Source organism: Mobula birostris, chromosome 7, assembly GCF_030028105.1.
Source record: "Mobula birostris isolate sMobBir1 chromosome 7, sMobBir1.hap1, whole genome shotgun sequence".
Lineage (NCBI taxonomy): Eukaryota > Metazoa > Chordata > Chondrichthyes > Myliobatiformes > Myliobatidae > Mobula > Mobula birostris.
Window position 1 is genome coordinate 43466443 of NC_092376.1, and position 19209 is coordinate 43485651.

General features: G+C 35.9%; 1 protein-coding gene across 4 annotated transcripts in view; it reads right to left on the reverse strand.

Annotated features, from left to right (window-relative positions):
- Positions 1–19209, reverse strand: part of nup58 (nucleoporin 58) — a 70245-nt gene that overhangs the window by 42694 nt on the left and 8342 nt on the right. For all 4 annotated transcript variants that reach the window (XM_072263020.1, XM_072263017.1, XM_072263018.1 and 1 more), the window contains exons 3-11: positions 18890–18925; positions 18567–18710; positions 11260–11394; positions 9450–9560; positions 8571–8601; positions 6251–6316; positions 5980–6154; positions 4892–4971; positions 2429–2547 (exon numbers count right to left, since the gene is read on the reverse strand). In XM_072263020.1, coding sequence (XP_072119121.1) covers positions 2429–2547; positions 4892–4971; positions 5980–6154; positions 6251–6316; positions 8571–8601; positions 9450–9560; positions 11260–11394; positions 18567–18710; positions 18890–18925 — 897 coding nt within the window. The remainder of the gene's footprint in view (positions 1–2428; positions 2548–4891; positions 4972–5979; positions 6155–6250; positions 6317–8570; positions 8602–9449; positions 9561–11259; positions 11395–18566; positions 18711–18889; positions 18926–19209) is intronic.

Here is a 19209-nt window from a genome sequence, read left to right on the forward strand (position 1 = left end):
TGTATCTCTCATCTGCAGAACCACTGTGTTTCTGATCCTCAACCTTGCCCATTTCTTTGTACTTCTTCAGAAGAAATTGTTCAGCATATCTTGCAACTCCTGTCTGCCATGCAATTTCTGATGCAGGATGACTACCTTGTGTCTTGTTGCTGTGCTCACTCTTGCCATGGTGTAAGAGTTGATAATTTAAATTGTCACATCAGCCTGACCCTCACTCTTTAGTTTGGTTGTCCCTCGCCCAGTTTGATTCCTTCTACACTGGCTTTTGTTTCAGTTAATCAGTTTACAGTTGCAAGGAAGAGTTTGTGAACCCTTTGCAATTACCTGGTCTTCTGTATTAATTAATCATAAAATGTGATCTTCATCTAAGTCAAAGTAAAAGACAAACAATCTGCCTAAACTAATAGCAAACAATTGTACTTCTCGTCAAGACTGAGTATACAATCACAATCTAAATTGAAAAAAAGTATGTGAATCTCTGGGGCACTGCCATCTACAAAAACTATTTGGAGTCAGGTGTTCCAACCAAAGAGATGAGATTGGAGGTGTAGGTTGTAGAGGTTTTCCACCCTACAAAAAAGACACACAAAGTCAGGTTACTGACAGAGCCTGCTCTTCTCAAGAAAGATATATTGATGTGCACCATGCCTCAATCAACTTTCAGAGGACCTTAGAAGAGAACTGAGAAATGCATGAAGCTGGTAAAAGCTACAAAAATATTTCTAAAGACCTGAGTGCTTATCAGTCCATTATTGTGACTTAGTTGATCAGACCACATTTTATGAGTAATTAGTGCAGAAAACCAGGTAATTGCAAAGGGTTCACTATCATTTTCTTGCAACTGATGTTCATTCAGCTCATGTCACTGAACATTAGCATCCTGTTTATTGTCTTTGTTTAATCATGCACTGGGTTATATACCTACAAAGTAATCCAGTTTTTATTTGAAAGCATGTCTATTATTTAAAATGTTACTTTCCCTGTGATATTCAATTTTTTTCGGAAACCTAAATTTACTCTTTTCTACTGACACACTAATGTAGAAGGCAAAAAAATATACAGCTAAAACAAAATTTACATTAAAAAAGCTAACGTGCCTAAGACTTCCGCACAGTACTCTAGGTAGAAGTGTCTTTCATGTAATTTTCAAAATATTTTGTGATTTAGTAAACATTCCCTAACACTTGAAAAATTTTTAAAATAGTGTGAAAGAAAATATGGAAAATTATCACAGTTAACATGTTAAACAACTGTGTCAAGAATTTATGGCTGTTACAGTTAAAAATAATGCAGATGAACAAAATGCTATGCTGATGGGTTTAAAACGGCAAGAGTTGGCCAAGAAGTGATTGAATGCTTTAGGAGAAGCTATTCAAATTAGCAGGTGTGCTGGTGATAACCTACAAGATTGGTTCACACATATTTACAATTGCCATAAGTAACTGGCTGGGGAGTTACATCTTTGTAGATGGGACATTCAACAAGAGATACAGTAAATGGAGTGAACTATGACAATTTATTTCAATATGCTAAAAATAAAGTTCAGATCTGAAAACGATACATCAATTAAAGTTTGGACAAAACTAATAAGGATCAATACATGCCATGGAGAGTTAAGTAGAATAATTGAAGTAGCTAATGGAATATTGGTCTTTATATGTAGATGACTAATGCACCAAGGATAGAATCTATTCTAATAGCTATACAAAATCCATGACAAGCTCTTTATGCTCGAAGCAAACAGCTACAAGTTACTCAAGCAGATTTTCCAACATAAGTGCAGAGAGTGGTTGGTGCACAGTTGTAAAAAGCACTGCTTATATCAACTTCTGGACAAAATTCAGAGATTGCTGTCAGTGAGCAGCACCATTGATCCCATAGGCAATTTCCCACAAAATCTAGGCAACAGTCTAAATTTAGACTGAATACATTATTAAATATTTCTGCACACTAAAGACATTAGAAATTTGGAATTCACTAAAAAAAATGGCAAATGAAGTAACGCAAAACATTATATTTAAAATTGATAGAATTTCAGTAACAATAGATGCTAATGAACAGGATAAAAAGGAGGATATAGTCAGGTTACAGATCATCCTGATCTCACTGAATAGTAGTATGGATTCAAGGAACCAAGTAAGCTGCAGTTATTTACCAAAGGTACATTGCAAACCATTACCTCTCAATACCCAAAAGCAATAAGGACAGAAGGCAAATAGCAATGCTACCATTAAGGTTTCCCTCCCTACTCTGTCTCCACAAATCATACAACATCCAGGCTTAGAAATAAAGTTCAAGGTGTCAATTAGTGATGGATAATAATTGCTGGACTCATCAGTGAAGCCCATATTTCATAAAAGATGACTTTAGTCTGTTTCCTAGGTACTTCAAATAGAAAACACCTGAGCTTTTGCTTAGAAGTACGAACCTTGTGGAGTCATATGAGAGCTGTTAGCCTGTGTCGCAAGGTGATTTTCCAGCTCCTCTATTTGCTGTCGATACTGTTGTAACTGAACCTCAAACTGTTCCACCAGCTGCCTGAAATAGCTGTCAAATACACATTAGAACTAGCTGAGCAGGATAATTAAATATTTCATAAACATCTATAAATATTATAGCCATAACATTTTAAATGAAGTTTGAAAGACAGATTTGTCAACTATGCCAAATTACTATTTAGGTGGCAAATGAAGAAGAACCATGGTTGATTTCACCAACTCTCTCTCTCTCTTCCCGAGTCATTTAAGAATGAAAAGAGGTAAAACAAGGTGAGGGAACAGGGAAGGTGAATGTTCAGAATTTTTCAAAAAATAATTAACTGTACATAGAAAATTATTAATAAGGTTGAGGTTTACTTTTCTTTTTAATGTGGGTGACCTTGGCAAGGCCATGATCCAGCTTCATTCCTCATTCCCACAGAGCCATTGCAACATATCCAGATAATGTAGACTGAAGGTGTGAAACAGCTTTCTACCACATTTATATTGTAATTTCAAAATTTGGTAAGTAGTACCTTAAACATTACATTATATACCTGCACGTCCAAAACAAAATCACCAACAAATAAAAATTCAAATAACTATATCCCATAAGAGTACTAATATAAATCAAAGTATCAAACATCAATTATTTGTCAATAGGATTAGCTGCTTAATGTCAACTGACCAAATTTATAATATTAAACAATAACTACATTTGTTATCTAGTACGTTGTACTGAATATAATGTTGTAAAGTTCTGAAAACAATTCACACAAATTCACCTCTAGATATAAAAACTAAGAGCAAAATTCAGAATTTATTGTTTTTATACACAATGCTTCACACAAAAATTGTAAAAATTTTGATTTAAGTACATTTAAAGATCAATTTTTGTGACATTAATAATGGACAGTGAAACAGATGCATAATCTAACAAAAGAAAAACAAGAAAGCTAATTTTATCCTGTTGACTACTTGTGAAATTAAGCTAACTGGAAAAATTACAGACATCACCTAGTCACATCATACACGTAATTTTATCATTCCATTAATCTTTCAGAAGCATACAGCGGGAGCAAATTGTAGTTATTTGCTATAATTCAAATATAAGTGGGAAAAGGTTCAAAATGGTGTTCTACAAAGATCAGCAATAGGAACTCTGAAATAAAAAAACACCAAATTTCAACACAGTAATGATACCAAATTTGAGAGGTGTTGGTTTGCCATTTCCGAGGAGCACAACCGATCATAAGAGGATATAAGTGAACTTTTGGAAAGGATGAATAACTACCTAAGTTCAACACAGACAAGAGCAAGGTAGTCCATTTTGGTAGGAAGAACAGAACAGTGCCATGCTACTGGAAATATCACTAGGAGTTGTGACTCTGGTCACTAAGGTTATAAAATAAAAAGAAAAATTAAACACCATGTATTTTTTCTAGAGGGGTAGAATTGAAAAAGAGGGAAGATATACAAAACTGTACAAAATTTTGGTTAAACTCTCCTTTCAGGTTGGGTGTCTGAAATCAATTTATCACAGTTCTGCCCATTCACTTACTACTTCTTTAGTTTAATGCTTCCAACTACTCTACTTACTCCACCTATCTTTGAATTAAGGCCAAACTTGGATATTGTTTTCTATCCTATCATCCAAGTCCTTTATAGGCATAACAACTGATCACATCTTGCGAAGTGTCCACCAATTAGCTCTCATCTTCTAATTCATAAGTACCTCTAATGAATTTAATAATTGGTATTTAATTCCACGAATTTCAGCTAAAAGGTTCATTAAAAGGCTTCTAGGTGGCTATATAAATAGCAATGACATCTCTCTGTCAACATATAATTGCCACATCAAAACAAAATCATTCAGGTTTGTCAGGAATAATACAATGTCATCGTAGGGATGGATTTTCTTTCCCCATAGTGGTTTGTGCTTCCTCCAGGAGATGGTTTCTGACACCAGATCTACACGAGTACACTATGCCATGTCATATGTGGTATACGTGAGATACCGTATGGGCATGTAAAGGAAGAAGGTTACTTGAAGTGTCTCCATGCAGATGTAGTACCAGCCTTGATGGAGGCATGCAACAATCAGAAAACTATGTCATACTATTTCTCATAAATGGCATTCTGCTTTCTGGTCAGCTAACATTATAGCACCAATTCCTTCCACCGACTGTGAAACTAGACACAGCAATAATAAAAATGCCAAATTTCAATTTGAGCATCTGATTCGTCTGCAAAGTACCTGTTTTGTAATAAATCTTATTTTTTAATTCGTGCGGGAAACATGCAAGTGTATCACTAACATTTTTTAACGAAGAGTATGATTTTAGTTTAAAACTTTCATTCATATATTGAATGATTTGGCAAATAAACTGTTTAAGAGAAATTCACTGACTTACTCAGTTGGTGCTGTATTTTCATGCTGAAGTCCTGGTGGAATCTTTTGCGTTCTTAGTGCTATTTCAGCATTTTTAAGCTCCTATGTGAAAAGCAAAATATTATCAGATTTAAATGGGCCTTTCTTTTGAGACTGCTCCAATATTTTGTCAGTGTCAGCTGTTTTTATTTCTCCATTTTTTCTCTGCCTGATAACTCCGAAGCTTTCACCCACCTAAAAAGCACCAGAAACATTTCTTTATTCCTCTCCATAGATGCTGCCTGACCTGCAGAGTTCCCCCAGCATTTCGTGTGTGTGTGTCACAAAAAAAGTTCTGCTATTTTAGGCCATTTTTCAAGGGGAGAGAAGTGGAAGAGGGATCGGGGGAACTCCATTGGCAAGGTTTCCATTCTTCAAAGAGCAGCTTAGTGGGATAGTTTTTATTCCGGAGCAGGATGAGGTATCTGATTTCTGCTCCTTCCCAATGCGAACAAAGAAATGCAATTTGTGAATTTCCCATTCAATTATTTTCCTGGGATAAACATTTAGATTATCAAATACCCTCACCCAGTTTGGTCACGTGTGATTCCAGATCTGCCAACATGGCTGAATCTTAACTGATTCTTCAAGTCAGGGATAATTAGACAGGAACAGTAAATGTCAGCCTTGCCACCAGCATCCATATCCTGTGAATGAGTAGAATCTATTGGGAGGATATGAATAAGGCCTTGAAGCCAAAGCCTATTCAGACAACCAACACAACTCAAGAGGGAAAAAAAATGCAACTTCTGTTGAGAGCATAATGATTTTCATTTATGTGGTATTATTTTATGATACTATCTCAATCCCTAAATTGTCATCAATAGATAGAAAAAATGTTTAGTTTATTGATTTGAAGTACACTGTCCTCTCTCCTTGCATTCCAATTTCTTCCATATTTTGCAAGAAAAATCAGTTAAAACTTTTTCTACAATATAAGTTAAGCATTATGAATCTCTAATTTTTACATCTGAAGTCACAAATGTGTTGGGTTTGAAGTGAAATAACATACATGATCGCACTGTACTTATTTCAACTCAATGCTAGAAACTACTGGGACTTTTAAATTACCTGTGCAGATTCTATCTTGAGTTTGTCAATGGCAAGTGAATCCCTCTGAAGTCCACTGGCAACAACAGCCAGCAACTGTTTCAATGCTTTGATATCTTCTTGTACTTTCAGCATAGCTTTAAAAGACATTCGGCTGATCTCTTCTTGTACCTGTTTTTGTTCTTTTACAAATTTCCTGTAGGCATGTGAAGAAAATTCATAATTTTAAATGCTCTCATGCTATAAAACAATGAGTCAATGATTGTTTGTAAGCCTAAGGAAGCAAACTCACTGAAAGTTTTCCACATCTTGACAGATAACAGGTGGTAAGTTTTCATCCTTAAGAGCTTTGCTTTCACTGCAAGACAAAAAAAGAAAAATATTAACACAGCTGCAAGAACTCCTTTGCAATGACTGCAATTTATGAACATATTTGCATTAATATTTGAATATCATCATCTAACATTATGAATACTGAAACTTAATTTCCTTTTTTTAAAATGTCAGATTCTCACAAATCTGCAATATTTTTACCAGCTGTATTTTTTTGCTGTATTAAATGTGTTTCTTATATGTCTCAGGTTTATTGTCTCTGACATGTTGTGAAATGTGCTTATTTATGTCAGCAGTACAGTGCAATACATAAGAAATAAGTTACAATAAAAAATGAAATAAATAGAGTGCAAAAGGGAAATAGTAAAGTAGTATTCATGAGTTCACAAACAATTCTGAAATCCGATGGTGGAGGGCAAGAAGCTCTTCCTGAAATGTCGAGCGTGCGTCTTGGGGCTCTTGTTCCTCTTCCCTGACTACAGTAATGAAAAGACAGCATGTTCTTGATGGCGAGGATCCTTAATGATGGATGCTGCCTTCTTGACACACCGCCTTCTCAAGATGTGCAAATGGGACAACTTACATTGATACAGTCCAACAGGACTCAAAGTAGTAGGAAGATCGCTAAGTTGCAATTTAAGTAAGATGCAGACTTGGTAGCAGGCTCAAAGAACTGGTAACGGCAAACTTGAAGAAGGGAGAAGGTTGTGCTTTGTATAGGACATAAGCAATGGGTGAGGAATTTCCGCTACAAGGTCTAATGGAATGTTTGCATATGGCAATTCACGACTGAATTGCATGGCTGAATAATAATAGCAGCTCAATAATAACAGCAATCTATTAGATGTTGGTTTGAATTCTTCCAATGCCACTGGATTCAAGTGGCAGATTGTGCACGCACACTATACAAACCACATAAAGATCTCTTCAATTAGTAACAAACAGTCAGGCTTTAGACAACGGCTGATGATAATGTGGAGTCAGGTACATTAGAAACTACTTTTGTGGACTGGGTTGAGGTTGTAATGCTCACTGCCTTTTAATGCAGAATGTTTATTTTGTTTCTGAAAATTCAACAGCAAAGACTCACCATATCCTTTGTTCTACTTCTGTCAAAATAGTTTTGATTCTCTTTCATTTACTCTTGTGAAATCTTCTCCTTAGTTCAGTTCCTTATTATTTTTAACATTGGCTTACCAAGGCAAATGGACATCTATAATAGCTGTATTTACAGGAAATATTCACAACTCTGCACCCGTACTCTTTTAATTAATGCTTTAACTCCAAGAAAACTCTACTTTTTAATTACCTTAATAACAGACAATGAAAGAAAAAACTAGCTTAATGAAATCTTTTTCCAAAACTTAATACAGTGAATTCTAGTTAATTGAGCTATTAGTTAGTCAGGGCAGTTGCTTATTTGGGACAACTCTTAAAGAACAAAAAGTAATCCTGAAAATAGCTGGGATTCTCTTCATTTATTTGAGACACTATGCCGTCTAATTGGGACAAGAGACTAATGCTGAACAGTTTCTAACTAGCATCAGTCACGTACACTTGCATGGAAGTTAGACACTGCATTGTGCTTCGAGTGAACGGGTTTTAAATAGTGCCAGTTGCTGTGTTTGTGTTCAAAACACAGCGATTTTAGTCATTGATAGTTGGTGTGAAATAAGCAGCAAGACAATGCCCCACAGTTTTGATCATTGTGATTTCAAGCATTCAGGCTTGGAGAACCTAGAAATAGCTGGCAGTGAAAATGAAACAATTTCACTACTTCAATAAGTTAGGAACTATAAAGAAGGCATCAACAATCATCTTGACTGCTACAATGAAAATGAAGGTTAGGAGGATGCATCGTGTGAAGGCAGACCTTTACCTGCACTAGGCGTCTGCACTGATCTTATTCATTTAATCGAAAGAACATGGCACATACACTGCACGAATTCCTCTATCAATAACTATTAGGAACTAATACAGTTGTACAGTACTATAGTAACACCAGTAATATTCTAATTTGTTCTGTAATTCATTTAAATACACAATTTGTTACTCAGTTAAATGGTAGTCTGTCTTTTTTTATAGCTTTCTAATTATTTCTGTGAAACTTCAGCTAATTGGGACAGCCACTTAATTGAGCCAAAATGTACTGGTCCTGAGGTATCCCAATTAACCAAAATCCACTGTAATATCAAAAGCACTGATAGTCCTTAAAAACTAACCAAAGCTCCCCAGATTTTTGCTTAAAAATACACACATAAACCTAAACACTTACTTACTCAGTTCTATTTCCAGTTGAACATTTATCATCTGTGAAGGACAAATATGGTAAAGATTAATGCCTCAATACTATTTTAAAAATGAATGCTATACATGAATAATAATTACAAAATTGTCAGGGAAAACAAAAAGAACCGCAACAAAAGAATCAACTATAGCGTAGAATATTAAGCATGTGAAAATATACGGTTATTTATTTATTTTGCTCGATTGAATAGCTAATTAGAAAAGTCATGATTATTGAGAAATTAGTAATAGTTCATACACCAGTATGTGAAATGCAGAATGTTATCCCGAACATACAGCAAGCAGCTGGCAAAGCAAATCATACATTCTCTCTCACTGTATAGCTGTATTAACTACAACAGTAACAAGTCTCACTGCTATTGTACTGATCTTTGGTGTTTACTCTGAGACAACTTTGTGTAGCTCTGATCATTGCACCAAAGCAGAACATATCTGTTTTGCAGGCAGTGCAGATTTGGCAGCTGGATTCCTAAAATGAGGAAACTTTCATACAAATGATACCAGAATCACCCATACTTACTGGATTGCAGAAAAGTAAGTAATCTTAATTAAACAATTTTGAGCATGAATGACAGATTGCTTCCTCTGGCTTAATCTCAGATTAAGGGTTAGTCTCATAGAAAACAGAACTTCTTTTAATATTCCACTGTATTGTATTCAATTTATCTTGTTAGAATTTGACAGCAAGTTACTGACAGCCCCTTTCCAAAAGTTTACTTCATAGCAATATAATATAACCCAAGTGGAGGAACTTTGATCTGATGTCCAAGAAACAATATGAAATGTGTACGTTAGAATAGGAATTGTTACTTCAGCAGGAAGCTCATGCAAAGAAATTCTGAGACACTCACTTTTCTTATCAGAAGATCCACCGAAGTCTATTCCACCAAGTCCTTCACTAGCTGTAGTGGTGGGAGCAACTGTAGATACACCAAGATTTAAACCTAGTGGCTGTCCAAGTCCTAAAGTTGAGAGAAAAAAAAATTAATAATCATAAAGCACTCATTTTATTTGTAATCATTGCACAAACTATGAACTGCATAAAACTAATTATATACAAATTAAAATATGAAATAGTTTGCTTTCTATTACTCCAATAATTAAAAAGCCATGAGAATACTGAACACAATGAAGAAGTAAATATAGAAAGAATACTCAATTTCAAACAAACCCTTGTTTTGAATATCTTTGTCCCTAGACATGCTCTTTTTCTCTCCCATTCAAAGCCACCATGATCATACTTTTTTGCTTCTCTTGGTAACCAAGAGAAAACAGATTTCAGTTAATTGGTAGGATTAGAAGGGAATTGAAAATATAAAAATTAGTCACGGGATCATACAGCACAGAAACACGCTTTGGCCTACCATATCTATGCTGACCATCAAGACGTACCTAAACTACTGTTAATTAGCACTTGGTCCAATTACTTTTATGCCTACATATTCATGTGCACTTCAAACCAAAATTTCAACATTTCCTTTTCCAACAGATGCTGCTCAACTCACTGAATTCCTCCAGTAGATTGTTTGTATTTCAAGTGCTCATTTTGTTATTTCTTAAATGTTCCGAGCACACCTGACTCCACCACCCACTCAAGCAGGATTTTCTAGATTTGAGTCATCCTTTGGATGAGAAAGTTCTTCCATAGATCTCCTTCGAAACTCTTACACCTCACCTTAAACCAATGTCCTGAAGTTTTTAATACTTCTGCTATGGGGAAAAGTTCCCTCCTGTAAACTGTTTCCTACTCTTCCCCACCTTCCCTTCAGCTTAACAAGCATTTGTGTCCTTCCCAGCTTTGATGAAGGATCTTTGTCTGGAAATGATAGCTTTTTCTCATTCCAAAGATCCAGCCTTTCCTATTGAGTATTATAGGCACTTTTTGCTTTTATTTTCTATTTCTGGCATCTGCAGTTCTTTTTCAGTTTTCAGTTGAGAAAATAGTGATGAAGAGCAGTATCAATTACAATATCCACCCAATACTTAACTGCAGGAAATTTCTGCAAATCCAAAAATGGATGAAATGTATCAGACAATGGAGATATGAATAAAAATTTGGTTCTGCTGGCAAATTAAATCACACATTGTTTTTAATGCAGTCAGAGAGTAAGCATATGGATGTATAAGACAAGACAATGGGAAAGTAAACCATTGTTGATGTTTCTTAAGCAAAAAATGAAATGAAGAAAGGTCAGTTGCACCCAGATGAACAGTGGAGGAAAGGCTGCACCCAGTGCACTTGTAATGTTCCTGAGGGCTTTTGTCTAATAAATGGAAATCTCAATGGAGGAGGCTAGTGCCCAAATGAATGAAGTTCTGGAACAAGTCTTCTCTTAGGGTAAAAGAATATTACCAAGCGAAGCATGAGGAAAGTGAACCTCCAGTGAGATACATGAAATTTTCAGTAATTAAGATGCGTCAGTAAATAACAGCATTGAAATTTCACTTTTTATAAAGAAATGGAATCCCAAATTGTGCAATCAAATTAGTTTTAAAATCACATCACTCTTCATTGCTATCTTTCGGAGGTTATAATAAATATGGCCAGTATCTAATCAGATCTGGAAACCGCTCATATCTTCATGCTAATATACATCTCCGTACATAGATGGGCATAAACAAAATTACAAGAACGCCATCGGTCAATAACACCTTACCTACCTGCAGTTGAGGCACTTGTACCCTGAAAGAGGTTGCCACCTAAACCAGTTAACGCCCCTCCCAAAGTCAGGCCTGTGGGTACCGATGCAGTGGAAGCAGGGGTTCCGCCTAAATTTAATGCAAATGCTGTCGAACCTGCATTTAACCAAGCAAATAAATTATGAAGAAAGCCATCTCAAAAATAAATCATTTGGTTTTCACAAGTCTTACCCGATAACATCACCATACTGTATATTCCTGATCCAAGCATATGTGATAACTATAAAGTAAATTAATTTTTTTTTTAATTTTATTTTTATTTGGATAAGGAATTCACAAATATCATGTACTTTTTTCACACATATAACCTTTTCCATTTTTTTATATGTATAAAACTACAATTATTTATACATTCTTAAGTACCCATTGAGATGATATAAAAGGAAGATAAACATTTAAATAGATAATTATGTACTGTGGTAAATCTAACCTATTAGGCTAAGTAATGGAATTAGTTGTTAAGAAAAATGGTAATAATAGTTTCCATATAACCCTTCTGGACCATTTCCACTGGTCCAAAATGTTGTATATAAGCCTATGTATCAACCATTGTAGGTGCTTATATCCTAATTTGTTCATGCTTGCTCCTGCCCGCAGACATAATTATCCAATCCCTATGTACTTATTTACTTAATTTTTTCATTTTTTTATCCCTTTCCCAAATCTTTCCCTTTACTTGTATTAATTCTCTATTTTCCAAAAGAAAACAAAAAAAACAAACATTTAGACTAGGGGTGCTTACGTTAGCAATATTACTGTGTTGATGAGAAGAGCAGTATAAATCATTAGGAGAGTCATCTAAAGTCTGCTCGCATTGGGGTTATATATTCAATCCATTTATTCCAGATTTGATAAAATTTTTCTTTTTGAGTTCTCAGGGAGTAAGTCAACTTTTCCATTTTAAATATTTCCAAGATAATTTCGTACCAATCTTCTAATGTAGGTGGTATTGGATTTAGCCATTTTCTAGTGATTGATTTCTTACTTGCCGCTAAGAGGGCCTGCAGCAACTTTATATCTTCCTTCTGTTCAAGAAACAATACATGTCCCAAATAGAGCATCTCAAAGTTCAGAGGTATCTGGGACCTAAGTACCTTAACTAATGTTCTATGAATACCTTCCCAAAATAGACTTAATTTAGGGCAATCCCAAAAAATATGAAAATGATTTGCCTCCTTGGAGCCGCACCTTCTCCAACACATCACATTTGTATCTTTATATTTTTCCTGATATGGGGTCTTGAAGTATCTTATAATGTTTTTCCAACAATGTTCTCTCCAAGTCAAAGAATTAGCCGAGGACCATTGAAAGCTGCAGATTTTCCCCCAAGCCTCCTCTGAAAGTACCAACCCCGCTTCTTTCTCCCACTTCTCTTTAATATATAGTGTATTTACATTTTTAGCATGGGAGAGTGCATTATATAATCGAGAAACTGATTTACTAGGTATTGAACCGCAAGCCGAATTCAGAATCTTGAAAAATTCTAATTCTACTGTTGATAGGTCTGTATATCTACAACTCTGGTTAAGATAGTTTCGTACTTGAAGGTACCTAAAAAAGTCATTATGTTCTAGGCCATGTTTGTCCTGCAGGATTTGGAACCTTTGTAATACTCTTTTATCTATAAATGAGAGGTAGGTTGTAAGACCTTTCTTTATCCATAGCTCAAATCTTTTGTCTCCTCTGTTGGGAAGGAATTCGGTATCATATGCACACCATCTAAAGAGTTTTAACATGTTATTAATTCCACATGAATTAACCACCTTCTGCCATACTCTTAATGTAAGATTTATCCAAGCGTTTTTAAATTTTTCCAACTGGGCCATCAATCCTTTGTCAGCTATTGAGGCCTGAAGAGGAAAACTGTCAACTAATCCAAATTCTATTTCCTTCCATCTAGCCTTATATTCCCTATTACACCAATATAACAGAGGGGTTATCTGTGAGGCATAAAGATAATTTCTCAGGCAAGGAAGAACCATACCTCCTCCTTCCTTCCCTAACTGTAAGGTGTTATATCGAATTCTAGGTTTCTTTCCTTGCCAAATGAAGCGGGGAATCCATTTGTCCCATTCCCTGAATTGATTATCATCCACCTCAACCGGTAAAGTACAGAAAAGATACAATAACCGAGGAAGAATATTCATTTTTACAGTATTTATCCTTGAATTTAAACTTAAAAAGGGGATAAGATTCCATCTATGCATATCTGCTTTTATCTCTGAGATGAATGGCCCATAATTTACCTGTGACAGTGTTGAAAGATCCTTTGGCAGGGTTATTCCTAAATATTTTAATGATTTAGCTTCCCACTTAAGATCATATGTATCCTGCAATTTTTTGGATGGTGTATAATTTAGGGACATAACCTGCATTTTCTTTACATTTATTTTATAACCTGGTATTTTCCCAAAGTCATCCAACAGTGTAAACAATCCTATAAATGATTTTTCTGGTTCACTCAGATAGACCAAAACATCATCTGCGAATAACGCCACTTTCTGTTCAATCCCTGCCACCTTGATACCTTTCACGATTTCGCTCTGTCTTATTCGTTGGGCAAGCGGTTCAATATATAGCGCAAAAAGGAGAGGAGAAATTGGGCATCCCTGTCTAGTGCCTCTCTCTAAGATGAAGGAGTCAGAGAGGTCCCCATTTATCTTAATTCGGGCTGTAGGGCTGTCATATAGAGTCTGAATTACTTTAATAAACTTTTCTTGAAAGCCGAATCTTCCTAACACTCTGTATAGGAATGCCCAACTAACCGAATCAAAAGCTTTCTCAGCGTCCAATCCTACTACCATTGTCTCTGTCTCGTTCTTATTAACCTGTTCTAATATGTGCAGAGTTCTCCTTATGTTGTCCTGTGTTTGTCTTTGTTGAATAAATCCAGTCTGGTCTAAGTGGATTAGGCCAGGTAAAAGCTTTTCCAATCTGCGCGCTAATATAGATGTAAATAGTTTGTAATCTAAATTAAGAACACTAATTGGCCGATAATTGCCACATTCTAGTTTATCTTTACCCTCTTTAGGAAAAACTGAAATAATCGCTTCTCTCCAGGAAGGTGGAATTTCTCCTCTCTGCAAGATCCAATTAAATGTGTTAAGTAGTAATGGGGCTAACTGTGTCTTCAGGAACTTGTACCACTCTGAGGTAAACCCATCAGAACCCGGGGACTTTCCAGCCTTTAACCTAGAGATGGCCACGTTCAGTTCTTTGACAGTTACTGGTTCTAATAAACTTTCATTTTGTAAATCTGTAAGTTTAGGTAGATCTAAAAAATTCAATACACAGTCTATATAGGGCTCATTGGGGGCCCGGGGTTGGGAGTACAGCTCTTGATAATATGTTTCAAAACTCTCTTGAATTTTCCCTATTGTACTCTCCACAAGCTTTGTGTTTGGATTCTTTATTTTATGAATTGTATTGTCTGCTTGTTGTTTTCGTAATTTATATGCTAATAATCTAGCTGATTTACCTCCTACTTCATAATTCTTTTGTCTCCGGTAAAGAAAATTTCTTTGAGTTTCCAACGTATAAATATCGTCAATTTCACTTTGCAATTTCCTAATTTCCTGTTTTCGATTTGAATTACTTTTGTTGCTATCTACAACTTGAAGTTGTTTTAATTTTCCTTGAAGGTCTGCTAATTTTTGTGCATTGATTTTTTTCATGTGAGTGGTAATGGAAATAATTTTCCCTCTCAGTACAGCTTTCAATGTATCCCATAAGATCACTGGTGATGTTTCTCCCGCGTCATTAAGGTCTAGATATTCTTTGATTTCTCCCCTTAATCTCTCCATTACTTTTGGGTTATTGTGTATATGTGAGTTTAGCCTCCATAGTGTTTTCCTCATTTTCCTTTCCAGGATTAGAGACATAGAGACTGGGCTATGATCCGACAGATCAATTGTTGCAATATTACAGTTTTTTATCCTGAGTCTATCTGTATTAAAGATAAAGAAATAGTCTATCCTTGAATAGGCTGAATGAGGGAAAGAGTAATATGTATAATCTTTACTAGTAGGGTGTAATTCCCTCCAGACATCTATAATTCCCAACTCCTCCATCAATGAATTCACTTTCCGAGTCAGAGGTTTATTCTGAGTAACTATTCTTGAAGAATCTAATATAGGATTTAATCTAATATTAAAACCCCTCCACAAATTACTACCCCTTGAGAACTGACCATTAGGTCAAAAATGTGTCTATAAAATGACCATTCACAACCTGGAGGAGTATAAACATTCAGCAATGTTATTTCTGTACCTTCTATTCTTCCTGTGATTTTTATGAACCGTCCTTCTTTGTCTCTAGTCTCTGAGATATGTTCATAATTAAGAGTACTTGATATTAAAGTAGCTACCCCTCTTTTGTGACTCAATTTATATGATGAATAAAATACATGCTTAAAGCCCATTCTATTTAATTTTCCATGTTCAGATTGGCTCATATGTGTTTCCTGGAGGAAAGCTATTTGTGCCCTCTCTTTTTTCAATTTAGACATAATCTTATTTCTTTTAATTGGATTCAAAACCCCATTAACATTATAGGAAATTATTTTTACCAATTCAGTTTGCATTTTTCTCTAGTAGAAAAAAAAACTCTCCTTTTCTAACCAAACAGTAAGCAATCCCTTCTCAACAGTATACCAAAACATATAACCACACCCTAGACATTTTTGAACGTGCAACATTTGAAAATCTTTCCCGACTTCCCACAGTGAGGCCTGAGCACCGACCTCTATCTTCACCCTGTGTTAGAGGGCCCTCAGCAGTTTGAATAATCATAGAGAATTTTCTCCTATTTATGTCTCGACCATATTGCTATCATTCAAGTTATTCCGTCTAGTTTATTTTCAGTTACCAGTTTTCATTTTACCTTTAAGTCCGATTTACTCTTTTCAGTCATTTCTCTTAATTAATCTGTGTTCTCTGTACATTCGCGTCTGAATATTTGCAGCTTTTCCTTGTAGTTTGACACTCTGGTTCGAGTGGAGCGTCCTCGCCCCACTAACTGCCACGACTTCTGCCGAATCCTCTCCAGTAGCGACTCCGGTTGGGTGATAACTTTAATAGGTAGTCCCCGGTCCGCCAGGTCCAATGTTGCCTCCTCCACCGTAGCGTAAGTTTTTGTCCCTTCATCGTAAAAGACTCTCAGCCGAGCTGGATACAGGGTCTGGAATCTGATGTTGTTTTCCTTCAGGACTCTCCATGTTTCCATATATTCCTTCCGTCTGGCGAGAATCCCCAGTGCGTAGTCGTGGTCTAAACTGATTTTATAGTTGTTCCACATGAAACTTTTCTTTTGCCATGCCCTTTTAAGCACCTCTTCCTTCGTTCTGTAACTGAGAAATCTGACCAGAATCGATCTGGGCTGGGCGCCTGCTGGAGGCTGTGGTGCCAACGCGCAGTGAGCTCTTTCTATCTGTAGGTCTTTTGCGGCCGGTATATCAAAGTTCTCTCTAAGTAGCTTCTCCACGAAGGGAATCATCAATCCGGGTTTACCTTCAGTTCCTTCGGGAACTCCGTAAATCCTCACATTTTCCCTTCTCGAGCGGCCTTCTTGATCTATTAGTTTCCACTGGAGCTGGTCTTGCAGCTTCAGCATTTCTGCTATCACCTCCTCTGCGTTTTGTAGCTTCTCTTCAATTCCAACAATCCTCACTTCAGCTTCATCTATCCGCGAGTTAGTTTTTACTATTTCTCCTTTAATATCTTCCAGCTGTTTGCTGTTATCTTGTCGGAACTCGCGAATCTCTCCGAGAATCAAGGACAGAGTCACCGATTCCCCCTCATTATCTCCATCCTGGCTTGCCGTGGGGGAGCTAGGCCCGTCGCCTTGCTGCGTCTCTTTATGTTTATCAGCCTTCGGAGTGGACTTTTTAATCTTGTTCTTAGACATCATCCTTGCCCCTTTTATTAATATAGTTATGCAATATTAAGTATTTGTCTAAATTCGATTACCTTCTTTTTTGTCGAGAGACCTTTTCCTTATGCCGCCATTCCCTTGATGACCCCAAAGTAAATTAATTTTAAAGGGTTTCCACAATCCTTGCTTCCTTAATTAAGTTAAATGTACATGCAATATGCATCACAGCTGCACCCATTTTTATGTCAGGCTAAACAGTATACTTTGTACTTACCTAAAGACAAGCTACAAGCATGTACGAATCCCACTCAAAGCAGCACAAAATCATGAATCGTGATAGAAAACTCCCCCATCTGTCTTGCTCCAGTTGCTATCCAACAATTATGCAAGATACCAGACTAGTTATTGGTAGTTTTCTAGTTACCCAGCAAAAGAGGTCACCAGTTGGAATGGCTGGATTGTTAAGGATGAAAGAATTCCATGCACATAAACCAGCTGCGTAAATCATTTTATGACCTTATGTACTAGACAATCAAAATCAGTTTATTTTGTGCTGTGTTTATACTGTTGAAAAGTACCATGTCTCTTTGAAACCGGTGAAAAAATTTGTACACAAGTAAGTGAATTAATTAAGTCGTGGAATTGCTTATTTCTGTAAGTTACACCCTTCTCACTGCAAAATTCATTAACATATATTGAAAATGACTTACTTCAAGTTAATATTGCTTGCTGCTATTATATCTTAATTTATAAAGCACAAGATTTCAGCTAATCATAATAAATTAGCTGAAATGTTCAACAAGAGATCCTATAATTTCTCTTCAAACTAAACCTCTACGGTCAAGTATTTTTTCATGCTGAAATAAATCTTAACATGATAACCTGATATGAAACATTTTCACATATTTAAAAATGTGCATTATAGGTATCATTCAGATTCAGATTTATTTATCATATGTGAAACATAGTGAAATGTGTTGGTTGCATTTACAGCCAATACACCTAACAGTATGCTGGGGAGAGTCCCAGAAGTGTTGTTACACGTTTCAGCGCCAACATAGCATGCCCACAATGTTCAGTAGAATGCTGAAAACACACAGATGAATTATCATCTGTGAAAACCAGAAGAGTTGCAGTTCAAAGTCACAAGGTTTACAATCCAAAACAGATGTTGCCAGACCTAAATATTCCAGCAATTTCTGTTTTTTTTTAAAAAATATGCATGATGCATATCCTGACTCCAGGAAAACACTGCCTTATGATTCAGCATGATAGATTGATAGTACAAAAAGCTCTCGTTCTGAGATGGCCAAACAAGATACATAATACAGACAAGTTTTTTTTAAATGGAGTGTGAACAACTGATGAAAACAAGGACAAAGCCTGCCAACCTTTACCTGCTGTAGATGCTGGCAATGCAGATGAAAGGCAGAGTCCTCCTGCTGCAGAAGGCACAACAGGCATTGCAAAAGGTGTTGCTGAACCAGCTGGTTTATTGAATCCTAAACCAAAACCAGTTGAAGTTGTAGTTGTGGGTGCTCCTAGGAAATGAAATTAGTTTGGTCAAATTGAACAAATAATAATTTACAACATAAATGATGACTTGATAATTTTATAGACAAACTATATTTGAATAAAATAATGAAATGTACTTAAGAATTGTATTTCTTACACTTTACTGATTAGATTGTCAAACTTTTTCCCACTTAATCAGACTTACCCAAGGTTAATCCTGTAGTTGCTGCTGTTGTAGTTCCTGTATTTAGGGGAAAAAGACAGAAGTAATCAAGTAGAAAAAGGCATTCTTCTCTTTCCTAAATCTTAGCATATTATTATCAGTACATCTTTATACGGCCAGAGTCAATAATCCACAAGAAGTCAGGAATGAAATGCAAAGTCTTCAAGTACCAATCAGTAAGACTGAACTTGCTATTTTTTTCTTGTAATTCCAAGACACAATAATTCACAGAAATGTTTCTACAGATAGGCACTAAATGCAAAACAAGAGAATATTCTACAATATGTTGGCTAAATTGTATT